Below are 25490 nucleotides of genomic sequence, written 5' to 3'. Positions count from 1 at the left end.
AGGGCAAACTAAACATTTGAGAACAATTTTGTATTCCAAACTCAGTTTGACCCCAAAGGCAAATTACAATCATTGCCTCCACACGTTCCTAAGCATCCCCAAGTAAGCTGGTGCTTGCTTATTTGCGCAGCGGAATTGATTTATAGGACTCCACCTTGCATCCTTGGTTGCAGGCTGAGCAATTTAGAGTAAAATGAAATCAAATTGTGTGCAGCCTATCATTTCGAAGTAAGAGCCCCCAGGCACTCAGGGTGGAAGGGCTCGTCAGTGAGTTTTCCCTTTTAATGCCTGGCACCAGCTCAGCATGCAGGAAGGCTCCCGTGCATGGCCAAGGCCCTTGTGTCCCTGTCAGCGGATCCCTAAAATTCCACCATGACAGTTTTAAATCTTTGATTTTTCTAGCTATTAAACTGAAAATCACCTGGGGATAATAATTAGGCATTTTTGGCTGGCAGTAAATAAAAGCAGATTTTTTTTTTCTTTCTTTCTTTCTTTTTTTTTTTTTTTTGGAGACAGACTCTCACTCTGCCCAGGCTAGAGTGCCATGGCCTCAGCTTACCTCACAGCAACCTCAAACCCTTGGGCTCAAGCAATTCTCCTGCCTCAGCTTCCTGAGTAGCTGAGACTACAAGCTCCTGCCACCCAGGCCCAGCTAATTTTTCTATTTTTAGTAGAAATGGAGTCTCACTCTTGCTAACGCTTGTCTCAAATGCCTGAACTCAAGCAATCCTCCTGCCTCGGCCTCCCAGAGTGCTGGGATTACAGGTGTGAGCCACCGCACCCTGCCAAGAGCAAATTTTGATATCCAGGAAAGAGAAAAGTCAGAGTGGGACTGGGAGGCCACAGGCACTGTTGATGTGTGCTCAGCATTTCCTGCCTAAGTGCCTGAATCCTCTCAACCACCCTGCTGAGGAAAAGCTTATGAGGAAACTGAGGCCTGGGGAGGTTAGGGCATTTATCTAAGTTCCCAGAAATAATGGAAGCAAAGCTAAAACCTAACCGCAAATCTCAGACTCTAGTCCTGGCCTGTCCTAGGGTACTGTCACTCATTGCTTCACTGATGAGGGCTCAGTTAGGAGATGAAACACTCATCCTTTGGCCTGTGGTGTGACTTTAGACCTTCACCTACTTCTTTGAACCTCAGTTTCTTCATCATTAAAATGCTATTATGGACTGAATTGTGTCCCTCTTAAAATTTATGTACTGAAGTCCTAACCCCCAGTACCTCAGAATGGAGCTGTGCTTGGAGATAAGGTCTTTCAGGAAGTGACTAAGTTAAATGAGGCCGGCAGGGTAGGTCCTAGTCCAGGCTGGGTGGTGTCCCTCATAAGAATAGGAAATGTAGGGCGGCATCTGTGGCTCAGTGGGTAGGGTGCCGGCCCCATATACCGAGGGTGGTGGGTTCGAACCCGGCCCCAGCCAAACTGCAACAAAAAATGGCCGGGTGTTGTGGTGGGTGCCTGTAGTCCCAGCTACTTGGGAGGCTGAGGCAAGAGACCGCCTAAGCCCAGGAGTTGGAGGTTGCTGTCAGCTGTGATGCCACTGCACTCTACCAAGGGCAATAAAGTGACACTCCATCTCTACAAAAAAAAAAAGAAGAATAGGAAATGTAAACTCACATGGAGACACCGGGGATGTGCCTATAGAAAGAGGACCCTGTGGAGAGGTAGCAAGAGGGTGGCTGTCTGCCAGCCAAGGAGAGAGGGCTCGGAGGGAGCCATCCCTGCTCACACCTTGATCTTGGACTTCTAGCCTCCAGAGCTATCAGCAAACAACTTTCTGTTGTTTAAGCCCCACGGTGGGTGGGATTTTGTTACTTGCAGCTCTAGCAAACTGGAGCAAGTGTATCAGGAGGACAAAGTCTGTAAGCCAGCACCTCTCAAACTTTCTTCTGTAGTTGCCTGCAAGTCACAGGGGGTTCCTGCAGAGTGTGGCTGGGGTGAGAGTCTGCATTTCCGACCAGCTCCCAGGGCACAATGATGCTGCAGCTGCCTCTGGTTTAAAAGCCCGGTCTCCTGCCTCAGCAGAGGGCTGCCACCTCCCTGCCCAGAATCCAGTTCACCACGAAGAAGGCAGTGGGGACAAGATGAACATACAGCCAGGGCAGGGAAGAGTGAGAAAATGGAGGGGAGGGCGATTTGGTGAGGTGTTGCTGGCAGAGGGCAGGGGGAGCATGCGGAGGGAAAAGGGGGAGGCTATGAATTACTGCATCAGTTATAACCTGTCATTTACTGAGTTCCTGCCGTGTGCCTGAGCAAGCCATTTTCTCTCTCAGGAACATGCTTAGTCCCGGCAGGAAAAAATACTTAGGCTCTCAATTAAAAGAACATAAAACATCACTTGCATACCACACACATATGCAATTAGTAGACTAGAATTTTATTTAATTAATTAATTTATTTATGTATTTAATAGAGGCAGGACCTTGCTCTTGCTCAGGTTGGTCTCAGCCAGTGCACTCAGCCTAGCTAGAGCTTCAAATAGGTTGAATTAATAGTCATCCATTGTTGGTATTAAACAGTTACAGGTAAATGTCAATTTTCAATGTTGGTATAATGTTCTTAAGAAAATAATGTGTCCAGTGTTCAGTCAAGCATAAGAATGCTTTTCTGCTGGGCGTGATGGCACACACCTATAATCCTAGCACTTTGGGAAGTTGGGGTGGGAGGTTCGAGAACAGCCTGACCAACAGAGTAAGACACAGTCTCTACAAAAAATACAAAAATTAGCTAGACATGGTAGAGCATGCCTGGAGTCCCAGCTACTCAGGAGGCTGAGGCAGGAGGATTGCTTGAGCCCAGGAGTTTGAGGCTGCTGTGAGCAATGATGATGACACTGTACTCTAACCAGGGTGACAGAGTGAGACCTTATCTCAAAACAAAAAAAAAGAATGCTTTTCCTATGTGCAGTACACAATCATAAATTTCTCTTAGCTGAACATATAAGATAGATAAAAGTAATGAAATAAATTATCACCATCAGGGATGGAAAATCCAAAGGATATCAGTACTTTAATGAATAATAAAGTGGAAAAAACAATATATAAAATGTTCTTGGGATGGCACCTGTGGCTCAAAGGAGTAGGCCGATGGCCCCATATACCGGAGGTGGTGGGTTCAAACCTGGCCCCGGCCAAAAAAAAATGTGGCTGGGCAGCACCTGTAGCTCAGTGAGTAGGGCACCAGCCCCATATACCGAGGGTGGTGGGTTCAAACCCAGCCCTGGCCAAACTGCAACAAAAAATAGCCGGGTGTTGTGGCGGACGCCTGTAGTCCCAGCTACTAGGGAGGCTGAGGCAAGAGGATCACCTAAGCCCAAGAGCTGGAGGTTGCTGTGAGCTGTGACGCCACAACACTCTACGGAGGGTGATGGAGTGAAATTCCGTCTCTAAAAAAAGAAAAAAAAGTGGCTCAAAGGAGTAGGGCTCCAGCCCCATATATTGGAGGTAGTGGGTTCAAACCCAGCTCCAGCCAAAAACTGCAAAAAAGAAACAAAATTTTTCTTGAAAAGTAAACACATCACAGTTCAGGTAGTGTGTACCAGAGAGAAAAGTCTCATTCAATGACTAGCACTATAGATATTACTGACCTCTAGAAGAGGAAAGGGAGGAAGCTGAAATAATGGAGCATTCTCACTGGTTTTACATTTGTTATAAAAATGCAGTCTTTGATTTAGGACTTAGAAAAACTATTTTCAGTTTTATGCAGTGATTTAAAAAGCTGCCATGGGCAAGCTTGTGATAATAGAATAACATGGTTGGTAAGTCTGTGGTAGGCAGAATAATGGCTCCCCAAAGGAGTTCAGGTCCTAATGGCCAGAACCCATGAACATGTGGTCGGTTTACACAGCAAAGGGGCATTCACCCTTTCCAATCCAATTTTTCTTTGCTCACATACTCCCTAGCTCTTATTTCGGACAAGAAAGAGGTTTATAGATTACCCGTAATTATCCTACAATTTTAAAAGAGAAAAACATAAATATGAACTCACCTGATGATTTTATTATCTATTTTAGATTACATAAAATAATCGAAGTGTTTTGTTTATTTGTGTTTATAAACAAACAAACAAACCCACGTTATGTGGGACTAGGTCCAACATAGGATCAGAACGGGTAAAGCTGCTAATCAGTTGACTTTAAAATAGGGAGATTCTCTGGATTACCCAGGTGGGCCCAGTGTAATCAGAAGGCCCTTAAAAGTGGAGGAAGGCAGCAGATCCTCAAAGAGACACAGAAGAAGAAGTGACTTCATAGTAAGGTCAGAGAGGAGCAACGCTGCTGGCTTTGTAGATGGGGCTGGGGGCCAAGGAATGAGGGCAGCCTCTGGAAGCTGGAAAAGGCAAGGAAATAGATTCTTCCTGACAGAGCCCAACTGGATTTTAGCCCAGTGAGATCCACATCGGACTACAACACTGTAGGTCATGTACAAAACGGTAAAATAATACTTTCCAAAAATCTTTTTCTGTTTTTGAGCCTCCATGTTTGTGGTGATGTGTTATGGCGGCAACAGAAAACTAATACAAGGTCAGAATTTGACCAAAAAATCCAAAAGCATTCTCAGTGCTGGATACGGTGGAACATGACTTGAATTGCTTAGTGGGAGAATTGGTGGCTTTCTTTGGAAGGATTCAAAGATATTATAACATTTTCTGAATCTTCTCCAGTATGGGACATCTTGCTGAAACACATAACAAATTTAACCTTAAACCACTCTCACGCAATGAGAATACCAAATAAATACTGTTAAACACTTAGATTTAATTTAGACAGGATACAAGACAAATTGGTATAACAGAGATCCTCAAACACAGAGCAAATGCCATCTTTGGAGGGAAATAATATTAATTTTGAATTTGAGCCTCAACTGATATTTGTTATGAGACGTTGTTAGCAAAAGCCTACAAGTCAAGGTTTGGCTCTTTCATTTTTAAAGGCATCAAGAATTCCATTTATTATCTTAAATATGTACAGGATTTTTCTAAACCAAAGGAGCTACATGTGAAATATAAAAAAAAAAGTGACATTCCAATAAAATAAAATTCAGAAAAGTAAAGAAGAATGTCTGAGGATTATGAAAGAGAAGATTCATATACAAATAATCCTGAAATTAACTTCTGTAGAGATTTTTTTGATACTGTAAATTGAAGTATAATTTTGAATGAGCAAAATCCTGTTAGTTTGAGTTTTCTTTATAATACCTCTTTATACAATTTCTTTTTAAGCAAAATAGATGAGTACTGTATTAATTCAGATTTTATTTTGAGAGAATAAAGATAGCAATACAAGATGGTAATCTATATGAATTTAGATTATTACTTTTTCTGCTTAATATAATTATCACATGCCACCTCATTACAATGACCTTCATAAGCAAAATTTATAATCTATTTCAGATTCTAAATGTGCCTTTAAGAATATTTTTTGGTAATTCCAGTTGCTCTCCTCAGCAAAAATGAGCAGAAATTTCTTCCCATTGAAATGAATTCTTTTTAAAAACTAAGAACTACAATGACTTGAGAATAGGGGACTATTTTGTCATCACTGTCAATAGGATATAAAGTATGTGCTAATGTTGATTACCACGCTAAAACTCAATTTTGCTGAAATGAAGGCAAGAAAAATAAATTTTATAGAACAAACACGTAATAATTTATGAATTATGTATATTTGTTTAATTACTCTTTCATACATCACTAATCCATCAACATAACGTCTGGACATGTGCAATGATAATTAAATTCAGTTGTTTTTGATGTCTTGTGGATTTTAGCTATATAAACCTCAGAGCTTTACTTTTTTTTTTTTTTTTGGCCATATGAAGGGATATTTTTCAAGGTAGAAGAAAACTATTTTATATAACTAAAATGGTTATATAAACTAGTTTGCTAGCTTTATGTACAACTTTTAAGTATTTAGACACACCATCTGTGGCCTGCGATCCATTCTGAATCAGACCCAGAATATATTAGGGGCAGGGATCACTTGATCATCATCACAGCATTGCTTGGTAGGGACTGTCAATCCCATTTCACAGATGAGAAAACTGAAGGTCATGATAAGTAGCAGAACCAAGATGCAACCCCCCATCTGCTGGATTGCAAAGCCCATGAGTGCCTCACTATATCCAGCCAGTGGAACTAAGGGTTGCTACCAACATACATTGTAGAAATGCTAAGTGTCATGAAAGTTATCAAAAGGAAGAGATTACTGGTGATGAAGGTAGAACCTGGAAGAATGATGTTTAGTTAGTGTTATAAAGTATCTTTCTGGGTAAAGCAATTGACATACTGGATGAGGTATGCATTGGATGCCAGGTAAGTATTACCAGCAAGATGGCACAAAAGGCTCAGTGCCTGTAGCTCAGTGGTTAGGGTGCTGGCCACATGCACCAGGGCTGTTGGGTTTGAACCCGGCCAGGGCCTGCTAAACGACAATGACAATTGCAACAAAAAAATTGCCAGGTGTTGTGGCAGGCACCTGTAGTCCCAGCTACTTGGGAGGCTGAGGCAAGAGAATCGCCTAAGCCCAAGAGCTAGAGGTTGCTGTGAGCTGTGATGTCTTAGCACTCTACCAGAGTGAGACTCTGTCTCAAAAAAAAAAAAAATGGCACAAAGTCCCCCAACAAAGGGAAGCCAGGAATCCAGCTGAATCACCATGATGGTTTCTGCTGCTAGACTTTGTAAACAAGAGATGAAATCTGAGGCCCATCAAAGGCCAGGAATCTATTGGGAGACCTCACCAATACAGCTAGGACTCTAAAGATTAAGCAATTGTGAACCAAATCCAACCAGGCTGAAGGGGGCAATAGGGAAGATTGTGTCTCTGCAAAATATCTCTTCCCAAAATTCAAAACCACCTACCAGACTTCATACAGGGGTGTGATCCAAATTCATACTACCTCTATGGTCCAAGAAATCTCAAGTAGAAATATTTAAGTGGGTTGCAAATAGAAAGAGATTAAAGTTTTGTAGTTCCCTTGGGGAACTAACAAAAGCAAATCCATGGCAGACTTGGTGGTTCATGTATGCACCTGTAGCCTCAGCTACTCAGAGGCTGAGGGGGGAGGATCACTTGAGGCCAGGAGTTTGTGTCTAGTCTAGCCAACACAACAAGACCTTGTCTCAAAAAACATCACGAGTTAAAAAAATTAAAAAAAAAAAAATTTTAAGCAACTACAAATTCCCTCTGAAGGACACCTACTTTAATACAAGCATACACACACAAAGAAACAAAACACCATGAATGAGAAACAGTGGAAATAGTAGATAGCAGGAAGGAAACTGAAAGAACAGATTTTGGAATATAAAATAACCATGTTCAATATGTTTCAACAAGTAGTTTAAAAGTTAACAGGGAACAAGATTTGAGAAGAATCTAGGATAACTTCTAGAAATTAAGAAAAACAATAACTAAAAAAAATCAAAAGGACAAAAACTTAGCCAACTGAAAGTGGATCCAAAAGAAAGTATCCAGAAGGCCGTCTAGTGAGATTAAGAGACAGAAAATATGAAAAAGCTGGGCGGTGCCTGTGGCTCAGTGAGTAAGGCGTTGGCCCCATATACCAAGGGTGGCGGGTTCGAACCCGGCCCCGGCCAAACTGCAACACCACCAAAAAAAGAAAATATGAAAAAGCAAATAAGAGAAATGGAGAATATTCCTTTAGAAGGAGAAAACACAGTTTTGATATGGTATTTGAAGAGATAACCAATATATTTCTACAATTATTGAAGAGTCACCAGTCCTCAGATCCAAGAGGTTTAGTTGAGTATGACAGAGATAGTCGGTGCTATCTCCATCATATTCCAGTTGCTTTCCTACATTTCTCAGACCTTCTTGCAGTTAGGTTGAGGCCATATAATGTTACTTCTAGACCAGGACAGTTAAAGCAGTAAGCTTTCTTAGTCGGTATCACAGACAAACTTCCACAGGGCCTCTTCTCCCCATCAGAAATGAGCTTCTCATCCTTCCATGCGAATTGCTTCCGGCCAAAGGTCACTGCTAGTTATACTCTCTCCCCAGGGGCAGCCCACATCCACGGGCGAGGGATGCAGAGTCCTGGCCTCCTTTTCCCACTTGGGAGTCCTCTGGAAAGCTGACCCAACTCCAGAGCTCCCTGTGCCATCAGTGGAGGGCTCTGATGCAACCTCTCCTCCTACCCAATCCTGCTTTTACAGGTGTTCTTCCTGAGAACACCTCCTGATAAACTTCCCGTTCACAAAGCTTTGTCTCAGAGTTACCCTAAGACATCTCTCTCTCTTCCCCTTTGGCAACCTCAGAGGCCACCTGTTCCAGACGGTGCAGCCAGGACATGGTGGATCTTCCATCTTCCTGGATTCCTCAGACCCCCGCTAGCCACTCAGCTATGTGATGTGATGTGAAATAAACGTTTGCTATGTTAAGTCACTGAGCTATCTGGGGTAGTTTTTAACAGCAGAGACTAACCCTTCCTGCCAGGTACAGCGATTCATGTTAAAATAGCTGAAGCAACAGGCAGCGCCTGTGGCTCAAAGGAGTCAGGCGCCGGCCCCATATGCCGGAGGTGGTGGGTTCAAACACAGCCCTGGCCAAAAAGCTGCAAAAAAAAAAAAAAAAAAAAGTGAGGCTCTGTCTCTTAAAAAAAAAAAAATAGCTGAAGCAACCACAAAACTAATAGATATAGAGCATATTTCTAACATATTAATTATTAAAAAAAGGAAGGAAAACATGGCAGGGAAAAAATATTAATAGAATATGAAAGGAAACAAAATAAGAGTGTAACACTAAATCTAAAGAAAGTAACAGAAACAAAGGGACAGAGTAAATAAGACAAAAGCTCAAAAGATGACTGAAATAAATGCAAATAAATCAGACTACTTTTCCAGCTAAAAGATAAATATTGTCAAACAAAATAAAATGCAATCATGTGTTGTTTACATAAGACACAGCAAAATATAAAAAATGGGGAAGGATTAAAAGTCAAAAGAAGGTGGTGCCTGTAGCTCGAGCAGCTAAGGCACTAGTCATATATACCAGCGCTGGTGGGTTTGAATCCAGCCCAGACCTGCCAAACAATGACAACTACAACCAAACAATAGCTGGGCATTGTGGCAGGCGCCTGTAGTTCCAGCTACTTGGGAGGCTGAGGCAAGAGAATCACTTAAGCCCAGGAGTTGGAGGTTGCTGTGAGCTGTGATGCCATGGCACTCTACCCAGGGATATAGCTTGAGGCTCTGTCTCAAAAAAAATAAATAAATAAAGTCAAAAGCAAAAGATAAATGAAAGAAATAAAAATAACAGAGCTTAGAGTCAGATCCATTCTGAGAAAGCATTGCTAGATAGATATAAAGAACATCATTACAAAATAAAAAAAAATTTTTCCTTACCAGGAAGATATGACAATTAAAACTTAGAATATACCTTTAAAAAGGCTCAAAATACATAAAGCAAAGGTTCATTTATTTATAAGGAGGAATTTACAAATCTGCCACCACAGTGGAAGTTTTTGGCACATCTCAATTACGGATAGAACGAACACAACAAAATCACTAAAAATATTTGATCTTATGGACAAATTTCTGGAATACTGCTCCCAACAATTGGGAACTATATTATTTTCAGGCACACTTAGAAGATTGATGAAAATCAGTCGTGGGCTAGGTCATAAAGCTTGTCAGAACAAATTTCAAAGATAGCCATAATACAGAGGGCACGCTCAGATCACAATCAATTCAGTAACATAAAAACACAGGGTTACCATATGATTCAGCAACTCCATTCCTAAGTGGAACTAGAAAACACGTCCACCCAAAAACTTGTATATGAATATTCACAGCAGCATCCAAAAAGAAGAATCATCAACTGGTGAACAGATGAACAAACTGTCATATATCCATTCAATAGACTATCATTCAGCCACTAAGACACAGTACCGACAAACATGCTACAGCAGAGATGAAGCTTGAAAATCTATGCTGAGAAGGCAGTCAGAGAGGCCAGATATTGTAGGATTCCATTTATATGAAATATCCAAAATAGGCAAATCCAGACAGACGTTAAATAGATTAGGTGGTTGTCAGGGCATGGGAGTGAAGGAAGAAGAAAATGGCTGCTAATGGGTAGAGTTTCCTTTTGGAGTGATGACAATGTTCTGAAATTGATTGTGGTGATGGTTTTGTGCAATCCCTCGCTGTGTGTTCAACATGCTACACCCTACTGAATCACACACTTTTTTTTTTTTTTTTTTTTTTTTTTTGAGACAGAGTTTCACTATGTTGCCCTCGGTAGAGTACCATGGTGTCACAGCTCACAGCAAACTCAAACTTTTTGGCTCAAGCCATTCTCTTGCCTCAGCCTCCCAAGTAGCTGAGACTACAGGCGCCTGGCTATTTTTTGTTGCCTTGGTGTCATTATTGCTTAGCTGGCCCAGGCCAGGCTCGAACTCTCCAACTTCGGCGTATGTGGCTGGTGGCACCAAGCCTGAATCACACACTTTTAAAGGGTGAATTTATCTCAACAAAGCTGTTATTTATTTATTTTTCTTTTTAGAGACAGAGTCTCACTTTATCGCCCTCGGTAGAGTGCTGTGGTGTCACAGCTCACAGCAACCTCCATCTCCTGGGCTTAGGCGATTCTCTTACCTCAGTCTCCCGAATACCTGGGAGTTCATTCATTACTGCACAGAGGACACCAAGCTCTCCACCTCCATGGTCAAAACCCTTCCACTCAGCTCCATTTCCAACACCAGGGATGAAATTTTAACATGAAAGGGGACAAATATCCAAACTATATCATTTAGGATTGGGCAATATGGTGGCCCTGCCTGGACAATTTTTCAGGTACATTCTACCAATCATTCAGGAATGTATAATTCTAATATTATGCAATTTTTTCCATAGAACAAATAGGCAACAATCTCCAACTTTATTGTGGTTGGCTTAAGGATAGTATAAGAAGGAAAAATTACAGGCTGACTGTAAGAAGAAAAAATTATAGGACAGACAACTCATTAAATAGATTTAAAGATCTTAAACAAAATATAGCTGATTGTAGCAATAGATTTAAAAGATATTACATCATAACTAGGCTGTATTTAAAGCGGGAACAAAAGGCTGGCTTAACATCAGTAAATCAATCAATGAAATCACCATGTTAACAACTTAAATGAATCATATATGATTGTCTCTCCTGTGAATAATCCATGGGCTGAGAATGTGCCAGGATTATGACCCCAACAATGCAGAGAGGTGGGTACACCACTCCCCTCTGATGGATGAGGCCCAGAGAGGGTAGTGAAGTGGCCCAGGCCACACAGCTGGCTAATAACAAACAGAGAGGCAGCCACATAGGGTAGCCTGCACAGGCCCAGCCAGCAGCTGAAAGAGCTCAGAGAAGGGAGCTGGCACCTACAGTTCCATGAAGAAGGAACCTAGAAAGGGGGAACCCAGGCTGGGGGACAGGAAAGCCTTCCTTACTCAGAAACCACGAGAAGGGAATGCTGAATCTGTTGGGGAGAATAAAGAGACCATGGGTATGGCTAGAAGAGAGTCTGTGGATAGGAAATGGTGGACTGGGTGGGCAGGGGTCAGGCTGGCCAAGGCAGTGAACACCAGGCTGGGCAGCTGGGGTTCGAGTTGATGCACAGAGCTTCTCAAAGTCTCCTGTCAACCTAACTACCCCTCAACATGCCCTGGAGGACATAAAAGAGTTGATCACAATAATGACAGCTGACATTATTAATTGTTTACTATGTGCAAGGCACTTCACATGGGTTATTGCATTTAATTCTCACAACCCTAGAAAGCAAATGCTATCATCACTCCCATTTTACAGATGCAGACATTGAGGTAGACAGATTGAGTATCCTGCCTGAGGTTACTCTACAAACCAAATACTTGCATGCACACAGCCCACAAAAGGTAAGCTTAGCAGTTGTACGAAATCTCCTACTTTAAGTATTCATGAAAATTATGCATGAATATACTTCCATCAGTTTTAAAATCAAAATATGCCTTTCCCCCCAGAAAGGCACCGTGCTTCCTCTGTGGCCTCATGATCCCTGGGTGTGACGCTGAGAAGCCCAACAGTGAATGCTTGAGGCCAGGGAAGGCTTTGAAGCGAACAGTGGCTACGAGGTGTGATGTTAGTTCTGCCCCTACAGCTAGTGCCATTTCACTAAACAGGATATTATTATTCCCATAACTTATGAAAAACTGGGCAGAGAGGACATGTTCATCTCTAGTCCTCAGCCTCTCCACGGGCTGTCTCGTTCTCACCTTTACAGTCTCCACGCATTCAGAATCCAAGCATGTTACCCAGAGCACCTGTTGATGCCACTCTGCCTCCTTCACGTCTTTCCTGGGGACTTGCTCTGAATCCAACCCTGGCCAAAATACCCAGGGGGACACCCAAGCAAACACTCCTAATCCCTACCAGAGGTCCTCAAACTTTTTAAACAGGGGGCCAGTTCACTGTCCCTCAGACCGTGGGAGGGCCGGACTATAGTTAAAAAAAAAAACTATGAACAAATTCCTATGCACACCGCACATATCTTATTTTGAAGTAAAAAAACAAAACGGGAACAAATACAATCACACTGCCGCATGAGGCCTGTGGGCTGTAGTTTGAGGACCCCTGCTAGCCCCAAGAGTCCGCACACCTGCCCCCGAGTTTCCCAAGGCTTTACTCACACTCTTCCTTCCACCTGGAATGTTCTTCCCACCTCCCACACCCTACCTATCTCTCAAACCCATCCCCAGACCACCTCCTTCCTGAGGCCTTCCATGATCCCTCCCTCTCCATGGTAGAAGTCAGCCGTCCCTCCCCTTGTGAAACGCTCTCCCTCTCTTAGGACACACTATAACCCACGCATGACAGAATTCCTTGTGCACATTTTAAACTATTCGTGACCAACACAGGAGCCATGGAAGGGCAGGATTTGTATGTAATTATTCTCTGGATCCTATGCAAAATAATCCCTTGCACACAGTAGGCAGTCAGGACACATTTCATGGGGGTGAAGGAATCAGAGAGTCACACTGTGTTCCCACAAATCACAGCTGCTGATGCTGTGTGGGTGGAGCCAACCAGTGCAGTATCTGGGGAAGGGAGGCTGACTGACGTTCTACTCACAGTGTCAGGGGAAACGGCCTCATTTCCAGTTTGCCTGTCACCTGTCAGTCCTCATCTTACCCCACCAACTACCTCTGCCTCATTGATAGCTTCCCCCCAATGCCACCTTCCGGAACCACCTAGATTCACTGGCATTTAGGGTTAGGGTTTGGCAGTTTGCCCACTCTTAATCTTCCACTCATGATGATGGGTTGAAGGACATAGTCTTACACTCTGTGACATCCTCCAATAAAACTTCCCACCAGGAAACAACACTTACTCCTCTTTAGTCAAAAAGGAAGAGCCAGGCGTGGTGGCTGACATCTGTAATCCCAGCACTCTGGGAGGCTGAGGAGGATGGATTGCTTGAGCTCAGGAGTTGGAGACCAGCCTGACCAAGAGTGAGACCCCATCTCTAGAAAACAGCCAGGCATTGTGACGGGCACCTATAGTCCTAGCTACTTGGGAGACTGAAGCAAGAGGATCACTTGAGCCCAGGAGTTTGGGGTTGCTGTGAGCTATGACACCACAGCACCCTACAGAGGGGTGACAAAATGAGACTCTGTCTCAGAAAAAAGAAAAATAAAGGAAATGTAGCATTGAAACAGGGGTGCAATGAAATGTTTTCAGGAAAGGAGTGGGTATACCAGTTCTCTGTGGCATGCAACTGGAATAACTTCACCTAAGGTTTATAAAAATGGGTTATCTGTGAGCCCCATGTATTTCAGGATGGCTGCCATGAGCTCCAGGACCAGGGGTCCACTGAAGGGCAGTGCTAGGGTCCACTCAATAGTCTTCCCCATTGCCCTGGCCTAGCTGTCCTGCAAGTGACAAGGATGACAGCAAAGCCATGTCCTCAGGTGACTTCACCCATGACTCACTTTCAAACACCCATAGGAAGGTCCTGGAAAAAAAACAAAAAACAAAACAATCCCTACCCAGCCAGCTACTGCTGGCTTCATCTCTCTCTTTTTTTTTTTTTGCAATTTTTTGGCCGGGCTGGGTTTGAACCCAGTACCTCCAGGAGGTGTGACGGGCGCCCTATTCCTTTGAGCCCTAGGCACCACCCTGCTGGCTTCATCTCTTTAGCTTGAATCTCAATAATGACTTTGCTCCTGGGTAAAACACAAACGTCATAGGGAAGGGTTTAAAACTAGAACAGTATTGGGATCACTTCCATTTCGAGGTTTGGTGTAGGTACACGAGGAAAGAGGCCCTAATTTTCTCCAGGGGAGCCTGGGAGGGGATCCTGGAAGAGAATGTGCCTGCACAGGACAGACTGGTTGAACACAGCCGTCCTCCTGCAGCAGAGGCCAAGCCCTGGTCACGCCCCAGAACTCCAGCCTGGTGATGAAGAGGACACATACCTGCGGTATCTGGTCTATGCCGAGCAGCCTGGGGAGCTTCAGGCTCAGCATGGTGGGGCCGGTCGCCAAAGCCTGTAGGTGACAGCCTCGCCCTCCACCAGGCCTTGCTCAAAGCTCTGACATGGTCTGGAGTGTCTCTGGCCAGTGGGTACCAAGCTGCTTCTCTGAAAGATAACAGCAGAAAGCAATCCAGTCAGGCACAGCCTCACTCCAGCTGGATTGGGACAATTAGACTGTTCTGCTCTTGGACATGCCATCGCTAATGATGACAGCAAATATTGAGCTTCCTTAAAAACAACAACAGCAAAACTATCAGATTGCTGAGTCATTCACTCCAAGAGTGCTGGAGGAAGGTAATTAAATCAAAATAGGGGCAACTGCTATGGTCTGAATGTTTGTATCTCCCCAAAATGCATATGTTGAAACCTAATCTCCAGTGTGGAACCAAGAAGTGGGCCTTTTGGAGGTGGGTAGGTCAAGTGGCCTCCAGCCTCAAGAATGGGATTAGTGCCCAGACAAAAGATGGGCCAGGGAGCTTGTTCACCCCTCCCACCATGTGAGGACACAGAGAAGAAGTCATTTATGAGAAATAGGCACTCTGCAGACCCTGAATCTGCTAGCACCTTGATCTTGGACTCCCCAGCCTCCAAAACCGTGAATAATAAATTTTTGTTGTTTATGAATCATCCAGTCTGAAGCATTTTGTTATAGTAGTTGGGATGGACTAAGACAGTGATCATAACATTGCAGAGCTGGAAATGGCCTTAGAGGTCTCCCAATCTCCTCTGCTCTCCACTCCAGCATCAACTGCCCCAGGGATCCTCCCCAGTCTGCATCCACCCAGTGGCCAGAAGGGGACCAGGAGCTGTGCGGCAGGTCACATGCAGAGAAGTGGTCCTCCCAGAAAACTTATCAAAGCTTGGTTGCCCTGAGGCACACAGAAGAAACAGGCCAAACAGATAAATCCAAAGCATTTGTTGGAGACAGTGCAACTCCCAGTAACCAAATTGCTGAAATGCAGGATTAGGACTGCTTAACACCTGTGAGTAATATGTAACAGAGAAACCCCAAGCCCTAAGGACAGGCCCAAGAAACAGAAAACTACAAACTGGGCTTAGCAAAGAAGAGCACAGCTAGGAATTAACTACAGTAAATTTCACCCTCTACCCCATTATCACTACACCATCAACACTTAGCACCCTTCAAGGTGAGATACTCTTTCCCTGCCTCTGAAGTCCTGGACCCAGACTTGTACCTCCCTTGGGCACCAACCACATTCTACCTGCAAGTCAAAGCTAACTCCTTGGCCTCTCTGTGCCCACCCCCCTGCCCAGCCACACCCCCATCAGGGAGGATCCTTCCATGGCTAGCTGGAGGCTCAGGGTGCAAGTAGGCCTCATCCTGGGCCTTCAGCAAAGGCTTATTTGATGAAGCAATGCTCCTATATATTTTTTTAACTTAAAGTGGTTTTGCTTTTGTTTTTGTGGCTTATTAACTTTTGCTTCTTGTTATATATTTTTTTAAATTTCAGATTGTTATAAGGTTCAGATTGATAAATTTCAGCCTGACTCAGCAGATGATTAGGGTACATTGTTTGCATTTGTTAGGTAAAGTCCAAGTTGTAGCTGAGCCCTTAACCCACGAGGTCTGCGGTGTACCCCTACATTGTGCCCGTTAGACACGACAGTGCACCCTTATAGACATATACTGAAATATTATTTAGCCTTAAAAAAGGAAAGATATTGTGATCCTTGCTGCAACAAGGATAAAATTTTGCAGACCTTATGCTAAGTGAAGAGAGCCAGTTACAAAAGGACAAGCATTGTATAATGCCACTTATATTAGGTACCTAAAGCCGTCAAATAGACAGAAAGTAGAATGGTGGTTGTCAGGAGCTGAGAGGAGAGAATTGAAAGTTAGTGTTTAATGGGCACTGAGTTTCTGTCTGGGATGATGAAAATGTTCTAAAAATGGTGGTGGTGATGGTTGTTCAGCGTGAATGTAGTCAATGTCACTTAAGTATACACTTAAAAATGTTCACATGGTAAATATGTTGTATATATTTTATGACAATGAATCAGTTATATACTATTTCAACATTATAGAATAATAAAATGATTTTTTTAAAGCTCATGTGCCTTTCGTTCATGTTATAAAAATAAAAGCAGATAAGGTGCCAGCCACATACACTGGAGCTGGCGAGTTTGAATCCAGCCTGGGCCCGCCAAACAGCAATGACAACTACAACCAAAAAATAGCCCAGCATTGTGGTGGGTGCCTGTAGTCCAAGCTACTTGGGAGGCTGAGGCAAGAGAATCGCTTAAGCCCAGGATTTGGAGGTTGCCGTGAGCTGTGATACCATGGCACTCTACCCAGGTGATAGCTTGAGGCTCTGTCTCAAAAAAATAATAATAATAAATAAAAGATAAGGCTCAGTGCCTGTAGCTCAGTGGCTAGAGTGCCAGCCACATACACCAGAGCTGCTGGGTTCAAATCCAACCCAGGCCTGCCAAACAACAATGACAACTACAACCAAAAAAATAAAAATAGTCAGGCATAGTGGCGGGTGCCTGTAGTCCCAGCTACTTGGGAGGCTGAGGCAAGAGAATCGCTTAAGCCAAAGAGTTTGAGGTTGCTATGAGCTATGACACCATGGCACTCTACCAAGGGTGATAAAGTGAGACTCTGTCTCAGAGAAAAAAAAAAAGTTAATACTTTCCATAATAACACTGATGTGAATGGTTCTTCATGGCTAACTCACCCAGCCTCACACACTCTTGCTAGGTGAAGCAACATTAGTTTGCCTAGTGGCAGGCCAAGAGACAAAGGCCCAGCACTGGGAGAAACGCAAGCATTTCAGAGAAACTTCAAGCCATAATGGGAACCAAGGCTGGGTCTCCACAGCCCTGCCTACTTTGGTTCCCTGGTTCTCCCCAAGTTTGACTCAATATCATGGGCAAGGAAAAGAAAGACATGGTGTGCTCTCTCCTCTCACAGCGCACACCAGCTAGGGACAGTGACCAGACTAATAATGCGAATCATCCTAAAAACGACAGGAGTACCATGCAGAGTAATATAGGATTCAGCCACTGTTAACCACATTCTATTTGGGGGGTGAGGATATAAAAGGATAAGTTTAGGGCGGCACCTGTGGCTCAAAGGGGTGGGGCCCTGGCCCCATATGCCGGAGGTGGCGGGTTCAAACCCACTCCTGGCCAAAACTGCAAAAAAAAAAAAAAAAAAGTATAAGTTTATTTTATATTAGAGAAAGTGAAGAGAGTGGGGGGAAGAGAGATGAGAAAGAGCAGAGAGCAGGGAGTAAAGAGAAGAAGGGGGTAGAAAAGGAACAAGAGAACGGTGTGGCATCCCAAAGAAAGGAAGGACGAATGCCCATGTCTACCACATTTTAATCATGTGGCAAGGAAGGGTAAGGGCTAAGTGAAGAATTGACTATGCTCTGTGAGCTACAACAGCTTTAAAGAAAAGCTGAGAATTTAGCTGGCATGAAAATTTATATAGGTTTATGATAACATACCAGGCTGCCCAGAAAGTATCCAGCCATGCCGTATGAAAACTATGAAAAACAATGATACTTGCTTTTGGACACTGGATACTTTCCAGACAGCTCTCATAGAATAGAGGGGCATAGGCATGTTCAGACCATTCCATTCCCTCGTTGCATAGGGGTGGGGGGTGGGGGAAAATGAATAATACTGCCCTTGTCTCCATGAAATGTATGAAAAAAAGAAACGAGACAGAGATAGATAGATTAATCTTAATGCACTGGTATTAGTCAGGGTTCTCTAGAAAGGCAGAACCAATAGGATAGATGGATAGACAGACAGACAGATAATAGATAGATAGATAGATAGATGGATGGGTGACAGGGGGCTTTAGAGGAACTGGCTCACATGATTATGGAGGCGGAGAAGTCTCACAACAGGCTGTCTGCAGGTTGGAGACCCCAGGCTGCCAGCCGTGAGAGAATTCTACCTCCCTCTGCCTTCCTGCCTTATCTGGGCTCCCAGCCAATCAGATGGTGCCCACAACATGGAGGGCAAATCTTCCCCACTTAGTCCCCAAACTCACACACCAATCTCCTCTGGAAATATTCTCACAGACACACCAGAAATGATGCTTTACCAATTCTCTAGGTCTTCCCTAATCCAGTCAAATTAACCAACATGAATCCACTCATTGTCAGCAGCCTATGTAATCCCTAAACCATACCCCCTCTCCAAATAGAAACAGTAACGAGGTAACAGGGCCGCTTAACATAACACAAATACTCTGCCTACAACCAAAACTCACTAATCCCTTCCTTGGAGAAAGAGGTAAAATCCTTGAGTGATGTTTACTTTTCTCCTGATACTCCATAACTTAAATACTATAACGTAAAATTATTATACTACTACTTAAATATTGATAAAATCAATAACTCTTATGTTACATGATAAAGAAATAAAAAAGGAACAAAAATGAAAACATTTACTTATTACACAAACATATTCTTTTTTTTTTTTGAGACACAGTCTCACTTTGTCACCCTGGGTAGTAGAGTGCTGTGGCATCAAAGCTCACAGCAACCTCAAACTTCTGGGGTCAAGCGATCATCTTGCCTCAGCCTCCTCAGTAGCTGGGACTACAGGTACCTGTCACAACGCCTGGCTATTTTTTTGAGACTGGGTCTCACTCTGGCTCAGGCTGATCTCGAATTCCTAAGCTCAAGCAATCCACCTCTCAGCCTCCCAGAGTGCTAGAATTACAGGCGTGAGCCACCACACCTGGCCACAAGTATATTCTTAACAAAATAGTGAGGAAATACTTACGACAGTTACAGTTCTTGATTTATAACTGGTCATGTGGTCACAGCTGGCATTTGTTAACAATCTTCTTCCACTACCCATTTTCTATTCCCTTTGCCTTCAGCAAGCACCTCAGCTGGTCATGGTTCTTTACCCAGCAGGGTGACCCAATCCTTTCTTCCTAAAGATTCTGGGCCATTCATTAGCCTTTCCTGGATTTGGTTAATCCTTTCTGGATTGTTGTAATTTCCCACTGACTTAATCAGAGGGCATGGGAACACTGAGAGATGCCTGGGGGATCCCTGTATTCCAGGCGTACTGTTCATCACCTCCATCAGTAGTCCAATTTCCCCTTGGTGGTCCAGATCAATCACCCAGCAACACCATAACTTCCTTCTTTGCCTAGTGACTCAGAGGCATGGGACCCCAAAGATGGCTGGAAGGCAGCCTAACTTCCAGTTCAGTGTAATCACTGAGTGTCCCCTGATAGAAGCATTCCTCCCTCTGGAACTAAGCCCCTTAGGCCAGTAGAGAATAGCGTTATGGGGAAAAGAGGCAAAACTGTGGCTAGTGAGTCACTAGCGGTGACAAAGAAGGGTGCCACTCCCATTTCTACCCCTTGATTCCTAGACCCATGGCTCCTGGCTATGGGAAATCACTACAATGTATCAAATGCTGACTGAGAGCACATAACAGTCCTCTGGAGAACCTTGCTGCAGCCCTGTAAGGTACTGTCACCTACATGGCAGCATAGCTGTGACTTCAAAAGGCCAATCCTGGCTCAGCGCCAGCCACGTACACCAGAGCTGGCGGGTTCAAATCCAGCCCGAGCCTCCCAAACAATAATGACAACTACAACAAAAAAATAGCTGGGCGTTGTGGCAGGCACCTATAGTCCCAGCTACTTGGGAGGCTGAGGCAAGAGAATTGCTTAAGCCCAGGAGTTGGAGGTTGCCGTGAGCTGTGATACCACAGCACTCTACCCAGGATGACAGCTTGAGGCACTGTCTCAAAAAAAAAAAAAAGGCCAATCCATTGTTCTATCAAGAAAGCTGCTTCAAGATGGCCAAAACCTGGTGAGGCTGGTGAATTCCACGAGCATGAGCTCATTAGCACAGTGCTTTGGCTGTAAACTCCTGGGTGAGAGACAATGCTGGGTACCATGCCATTATGATAGATAAGGCGTGTTGTAAATCCGTGGATGGTAGTTTTGACAGAAGCAATGTGTTTAAAGAAGAAAAATCTATATCCACAAAATGCTGCCCTTTCCATAACAGAAGCCGGTGGCTGGCTTTCTCCCTGGGGAATGGTGCCATCTTGGGGGCCTGGTGTTGGGCACTCAGCAGCTGGCCTCAGCGAGTGGTGCTCCATGTCACTGTGACTATGCATAACCTCCCTCCCTCCCTGCCACCATGGCCATTTTGTACAGGAACCCACTGGGCACAGACAGGGTGACTAAGGAGAGAAGCTGACTGGTATTCACAGAACAGGAACTACTTGATTATTAAAGTCTACTTGATTACTAAAGTCCTCCGCTGCTGAGCGGTGAGCATATGTACAAGATACAAATATCTTCCCCTCCTTTGCCCACTCACAGAGATCTAACCACATACCTCTTCCCCACATTTTCTTGTCACCAATTTTTCAATCACCTTCCTTCCGAGTCCCTGATCTTCCACCAAACCTTTAACGACAGTCCATTAATCAGTATATAATCACATCTGGCCATTTCTCCTTTCAAGCAAATTATACAACCAGATGTACTGGCTGAAGTTCTGCCCACTGTGAAGATTTCTCTTCACCACTGTTCTTTAGGGACGTCCCAGAAAGGGGACGTCGTGCTGCAGCTATCCACTTGTGGGTGGTGCCTGTGTGTCACGCACAGCATCTCTAAACCCCTCTGTTGCCTGATCACACACACTTCCCACGAGGCCATGGCTGCAGGCTGGGTGAGAGAAGGCACCACAGCAGGAGTGAGGACTGCAGGCATATGGGCCACTGTATAACCTAGTTGTGCTTTCTTGACCAATCACATCTATAACACTTCTTTTGACGATGGAGTGACACTATGCACACCAGCTTTATAGTGGGTCAGACAGGTTCATGACAGGCAGCTCAGGTTGTATGGTAACCTGGTGGCCCGTGGTCCAGTGTCCAATTCCTACTAAAGCTCAGTACTACTAACACCAAGAGCTGTTTCTCAAAAGCAGTGTTTGCTTTCAGGGTTTCACTCTACTGCTGAGGCTGGAGTCCAGTGGCTTGATCATAGCTCACTGCAGCTTCAAATTCCTGGGCTCAAGTGATCTTCTCAGATCAGTCCCCAGACTGAAGTGCAGCGGCTATTCAAAGGCATGACCATAGCCCACTACAGCCTTTAACTCCTGGGCACAAGCATTCCTCAGAGTATTTGGGACTACAGGCACATGCCACTGCACCCAGCTATGTAAGATTTCATTTAAGAGAGGGTTCCTAAACTTTAAAACATGTTTCAGAATAGCTTTAAAAAAATCAAAACAAAAAGAGGGTATATGTGTGGTAATACACTTTCTAGGATATGCTGAGTTCTCTTGGAGTTCAAGTCTTGCCCGAATAAGACCAAGAGCCCATCTCTTCCAAAAATAGAAAAATTAGCTGGGCAAGGAGGCACACGCCTGTAATCTCAGCTACTTGGGAGGCTAAAGCAGAGGATCATTTGAACCCAGGACTTTGAGGTTGTTGTGCTATGATGACACCATTGCACTCTACCTGGAGCAACAGAGAGAGAGAGACTCTGTCTCAAAAAAAAAAAAAAAAAAGAAAGAAAAAATTCATATTAACAGCAAGACCATAATCAGGAAGTTTTAAGCTAGGACTCTTAGATTCAAGACCAAGCAAAATTAATAAGAGGTGAAATTACACTTGACTGCCTCAGTCCTCTCAGGCTAGGGGTTTATCCATACAGTTCCCTCCCCAGTGAACTACACTCTGTATGTCCTAGGCAAGGCCTTGAAGGATACAGTTGGCAAACTTTAACTCTCCAAACATTTGTTTTTATTTTTTTATTTTTTATCAGTTGGCAAACTTTATCACCAACTGACTAAGCATGTAAGCTGATGGGCTATTTTCCCAATGAGAGGGTCCAAAAGCTTTATCATTTCTAGGAATGCAAATAAACTAATAAACAGCCTCTTTATATTATACCATTAATTTATTAATTTAGTAGAACATATATATTTAAAATCCCTAACTATGCCCAATATATTAATTTTAAAATCGTTTTTTCACTGTTTTGTAGAAATAAGTATATCCAAAATCTTCATACACATCTCCAACAATAGTACCTTCCTTCTTACAGCCACTTTTTTGCATCACCTCCCACAGTTTAAGTGAAAAACATTCTCATCTCCATTAAAATTGTCTCAAATCTGCACTTTTTTGAAGCTGTGTTTAATGCTGGTTGTTGAAAAAACGTATCCCAAGTCACAAGTATTCATTTACTATTATTATGCTGTTTGGAATTTGCTTTCAAATATTTCACATAGACAGTATGATGTGAAAAAGTTAGTTTTAAACGTACTCCTGGGGTGAGGGTTCGTTAGCATTTGAAAGACAAGCATGTAAACTCACACACGCTCCAGAGTATAACTTTGGTTCATTTGGGGGTTATTTTTGATCAAGACCAGACAGTTTGCTAATTAGCACAGTGAAGTCTGCCTTTTTGGAGAAATGAGTTGAATGAGAGATTCATGAATTAATGAGAAATGTGGCACAGGTCCCCCCCCTTGCATGAGCAGAGGCAGCTATGGTCTGCCCAGGGAGGGTGCTCCTTGGAATAAGCCCAGATGAGCCCTTTAGGGAGGATCCACTAGTTGGATTGTCACTGTCTGTCTGTCTTTCTCTCCCTCCCTCCCTCGATTAATTACATCAGGTACTTCTGAAGGAATCTCTAACAGGTATTGACTGGGAAAGTACCAGGTTATCCTGACTTCCTAAAACAGCCCATTGTTCTAAATAAAGGAACAGAATAACCCTGAAAATGAAACACTCAGTATAGAACCAACGGTAATACCACTTCTTCTTTTCTGAAAAATATGTTGGAAAACAAAATATTCATCTCATAGTCAGGCAACCTGTAATAAAGGTAAAGAATACTGTTTGGTAGGAAATTTCTTCCATGCTTTTAGTTTTTACTTTATTTTATTTTATTTATTCATTTATTTACATAAGTCTCACTCTGTTCCTGGGGGCCAGAGTGCAGTGGCATCATCATAGCACATTGTAACCTCAGACTCTGGTGCTCAAGCAATGCTCCTGTTTTGGCCTCCTAAGTAGCTGGGACCATAGGCATATACCACCATGCCCAGCCAATTCTTTTTTCTATTTTATAGAGACACAGTCTCACGATATTGCCCGGATTGGTCTCAAAGTCCTAGACTCAAGCAGTCCTCCTGCCTCGGCCTCCCAAAGTGCTGGGATAACAGGTCTGAGCCATCACACCCAGCCTCTTGCTTGCTTTTAGAATAATAGAAAGTTAAGAGCAGGAAGCTCTGAAAGGTCATCCAGTTCAAATCACCACTGGACGTCTGGGTTTTGTAGAAGGCATTTCAGACAAACGGTCATACGTTTGACCCAAAGAAACAATGATGACAGAGGATTTTCAGGTTCTATGAGAAGGTAGTGGGGAGATAATTGGAGCAGGAAGCCAGGGTCACCTTTCTGCCCAACCTCAGACCACCTGAATGCTGACTGGTCCTGGTAAGGCCCCGGCTTCCTGGGTGTGGTAGGAGAAGGCTGGCTTCTCTACCTAGTGCTGGTGAGGTGCAGGGGGAGTAAGAGGCGGGGGGAGGTCCTTTACTCAGGCAGGCTCTAGGGCTGACTCACACTCCTGATTCCCTCCCTCCTCTAGGGCTCCTGTCTAATCTCCTTGGTGTTGACAGAAAACAGCAGAGCTCAGAAGGCAACCCACACTGTGCCAGAAGAGCCCCGGCATTCCTCAATGCCACAAAAGACTGATCTTGCACCCCAGGGACAGTGCGGAGGGAGACAGAGCCTGGGAGTGGAGTCCCAGGTTGCCTTAAGATTCCTGTCTTACCTTCAAAATGGATGTGATCAAAATTGAAAACTTTTGTGCATCAAAGGACACTCTCAAAAGTATTCCACAGAATAGGATATTCACAAATGACATATCTGATAAGGCATGAATTTCTAGAATATATACTCTACAAATTTACAAAAAAAAATAGCAAAAAAACCCTCCAAACAACCCAACTCAAAAATGAGCAAAAGATTTGAATAGATATTTCCTCCAAAATATACAAACAGCCAATAAGCATATGAAAAGATGGTCAGCATCCCTGGTCATTACTAAAGTACAATCCAAAAGCACAATGAGATGCTACTCCCCACTCAGTAGGATGGCTATTAAAAAAAACAAAAAACAAAAAACACACAAAAGAAATTTTAAAAACCCACAGAAGGTAAATGTTGCAAGGAGGTGGAGAAATTAAAACCTTGCCGCATGTCTGGCAGCACTGTAAAATGCTACAACCTCTGTGAAAAACAAAAAATAGCAGTTTCTCAAAAAGTTAAACAAAGAATTACCATATGATCCAGCAATTTCATTTCTAGGTACTATGTATATAATCCAAGTGAAAAGGGGCCCAAACAGATATTTGTAAACCAGTTTCATAGTAGCTTTGTTCACAGTAGCCAAAAGGTAGAAGCCCAAATAGCCATCAACAAATGAATAATAAACCAACTGTTGTGTATACATCAGTGCAATGTTCTTCAGCTTTAAAAATAAATGAAATCTGACACATGCTACAACATGGGTGAGCCTTGAAAAAAACATGAGGCTAAGTGAACTAAGCCAGACAAAAAGACAAATATTGAGACAAATACTGAGGTGGCTCACACCTGTAATCCCAGCACTTGGGAGGCTGAGGTGGGTGGATTGTCTGAGCTCACAGGTTCAAGACCAAACTGAGCAAGCCAGAGTGAGACCTCCTCTCTCTCTAAAAAAAAAAAAAGACTGTATGATTCCACTCAGCTGAGGTGTCTAGAATAGACAAATTTGTAGACAGAAAGGATAGATGCTACTAGTGGCCAGGGGATGGAGGAATGGGAAGTTGGTACACAGAGATTTTGAACTTGAAAAAGTTGTGGAGATGGATAGTAGTGATGGTTGGTTGCACAACAATGTGAACATACTTAAAGCTACTGAATTATACACTTAAAATGGTTAGAATGAGGC

General features: G+C 43.5%; 1 protein-coding gene across 2 annotated transcripts in view; it reads right to left on the bottom strand.

Annotated features, from left to right (window-relative positions):
* The window catches only part of PAQR5 (progestin and adipoQ receptor family member 5), an 81683-nt gene that overhangs the window by 21353 nt on the left and 34840 nt on the right, over positions 1 to 25490 (bottom strand). For both annotated transcript variants that reach the window (XM_053595478.1, XM_053595477.1), the window contains exon 2: positions 14454 to 14617. In XM_053595478.1, the coding sequence (XP_053451453.1) occupies positions 14454 to 14504 (51 nt within the window). In that variant the 5' untranslated portion in view covers positions 14505 to 14617. The remainder of the gene's footprint in view (positions 1 to 14453; positions 14618 to 25490) is intronic.

This window comes from Nycticebus coucang, chromosome 6 (assembly GCF_027406575.1).
Source record: "Nycticebus coucang isolate mNycCou1 chromosome 6, mNycCou1.pri, whole genome shotgun sequence".
NCBI classification, from domain to species: Eukaryota; Metazoa; Chordata; class Mammalia; order Primates; family Lorisidae; genus Nycticebus; species Nycticebus coucang.
This window is presented reverse-complemented; position numbering and strand designations above follow the sequence as displayed.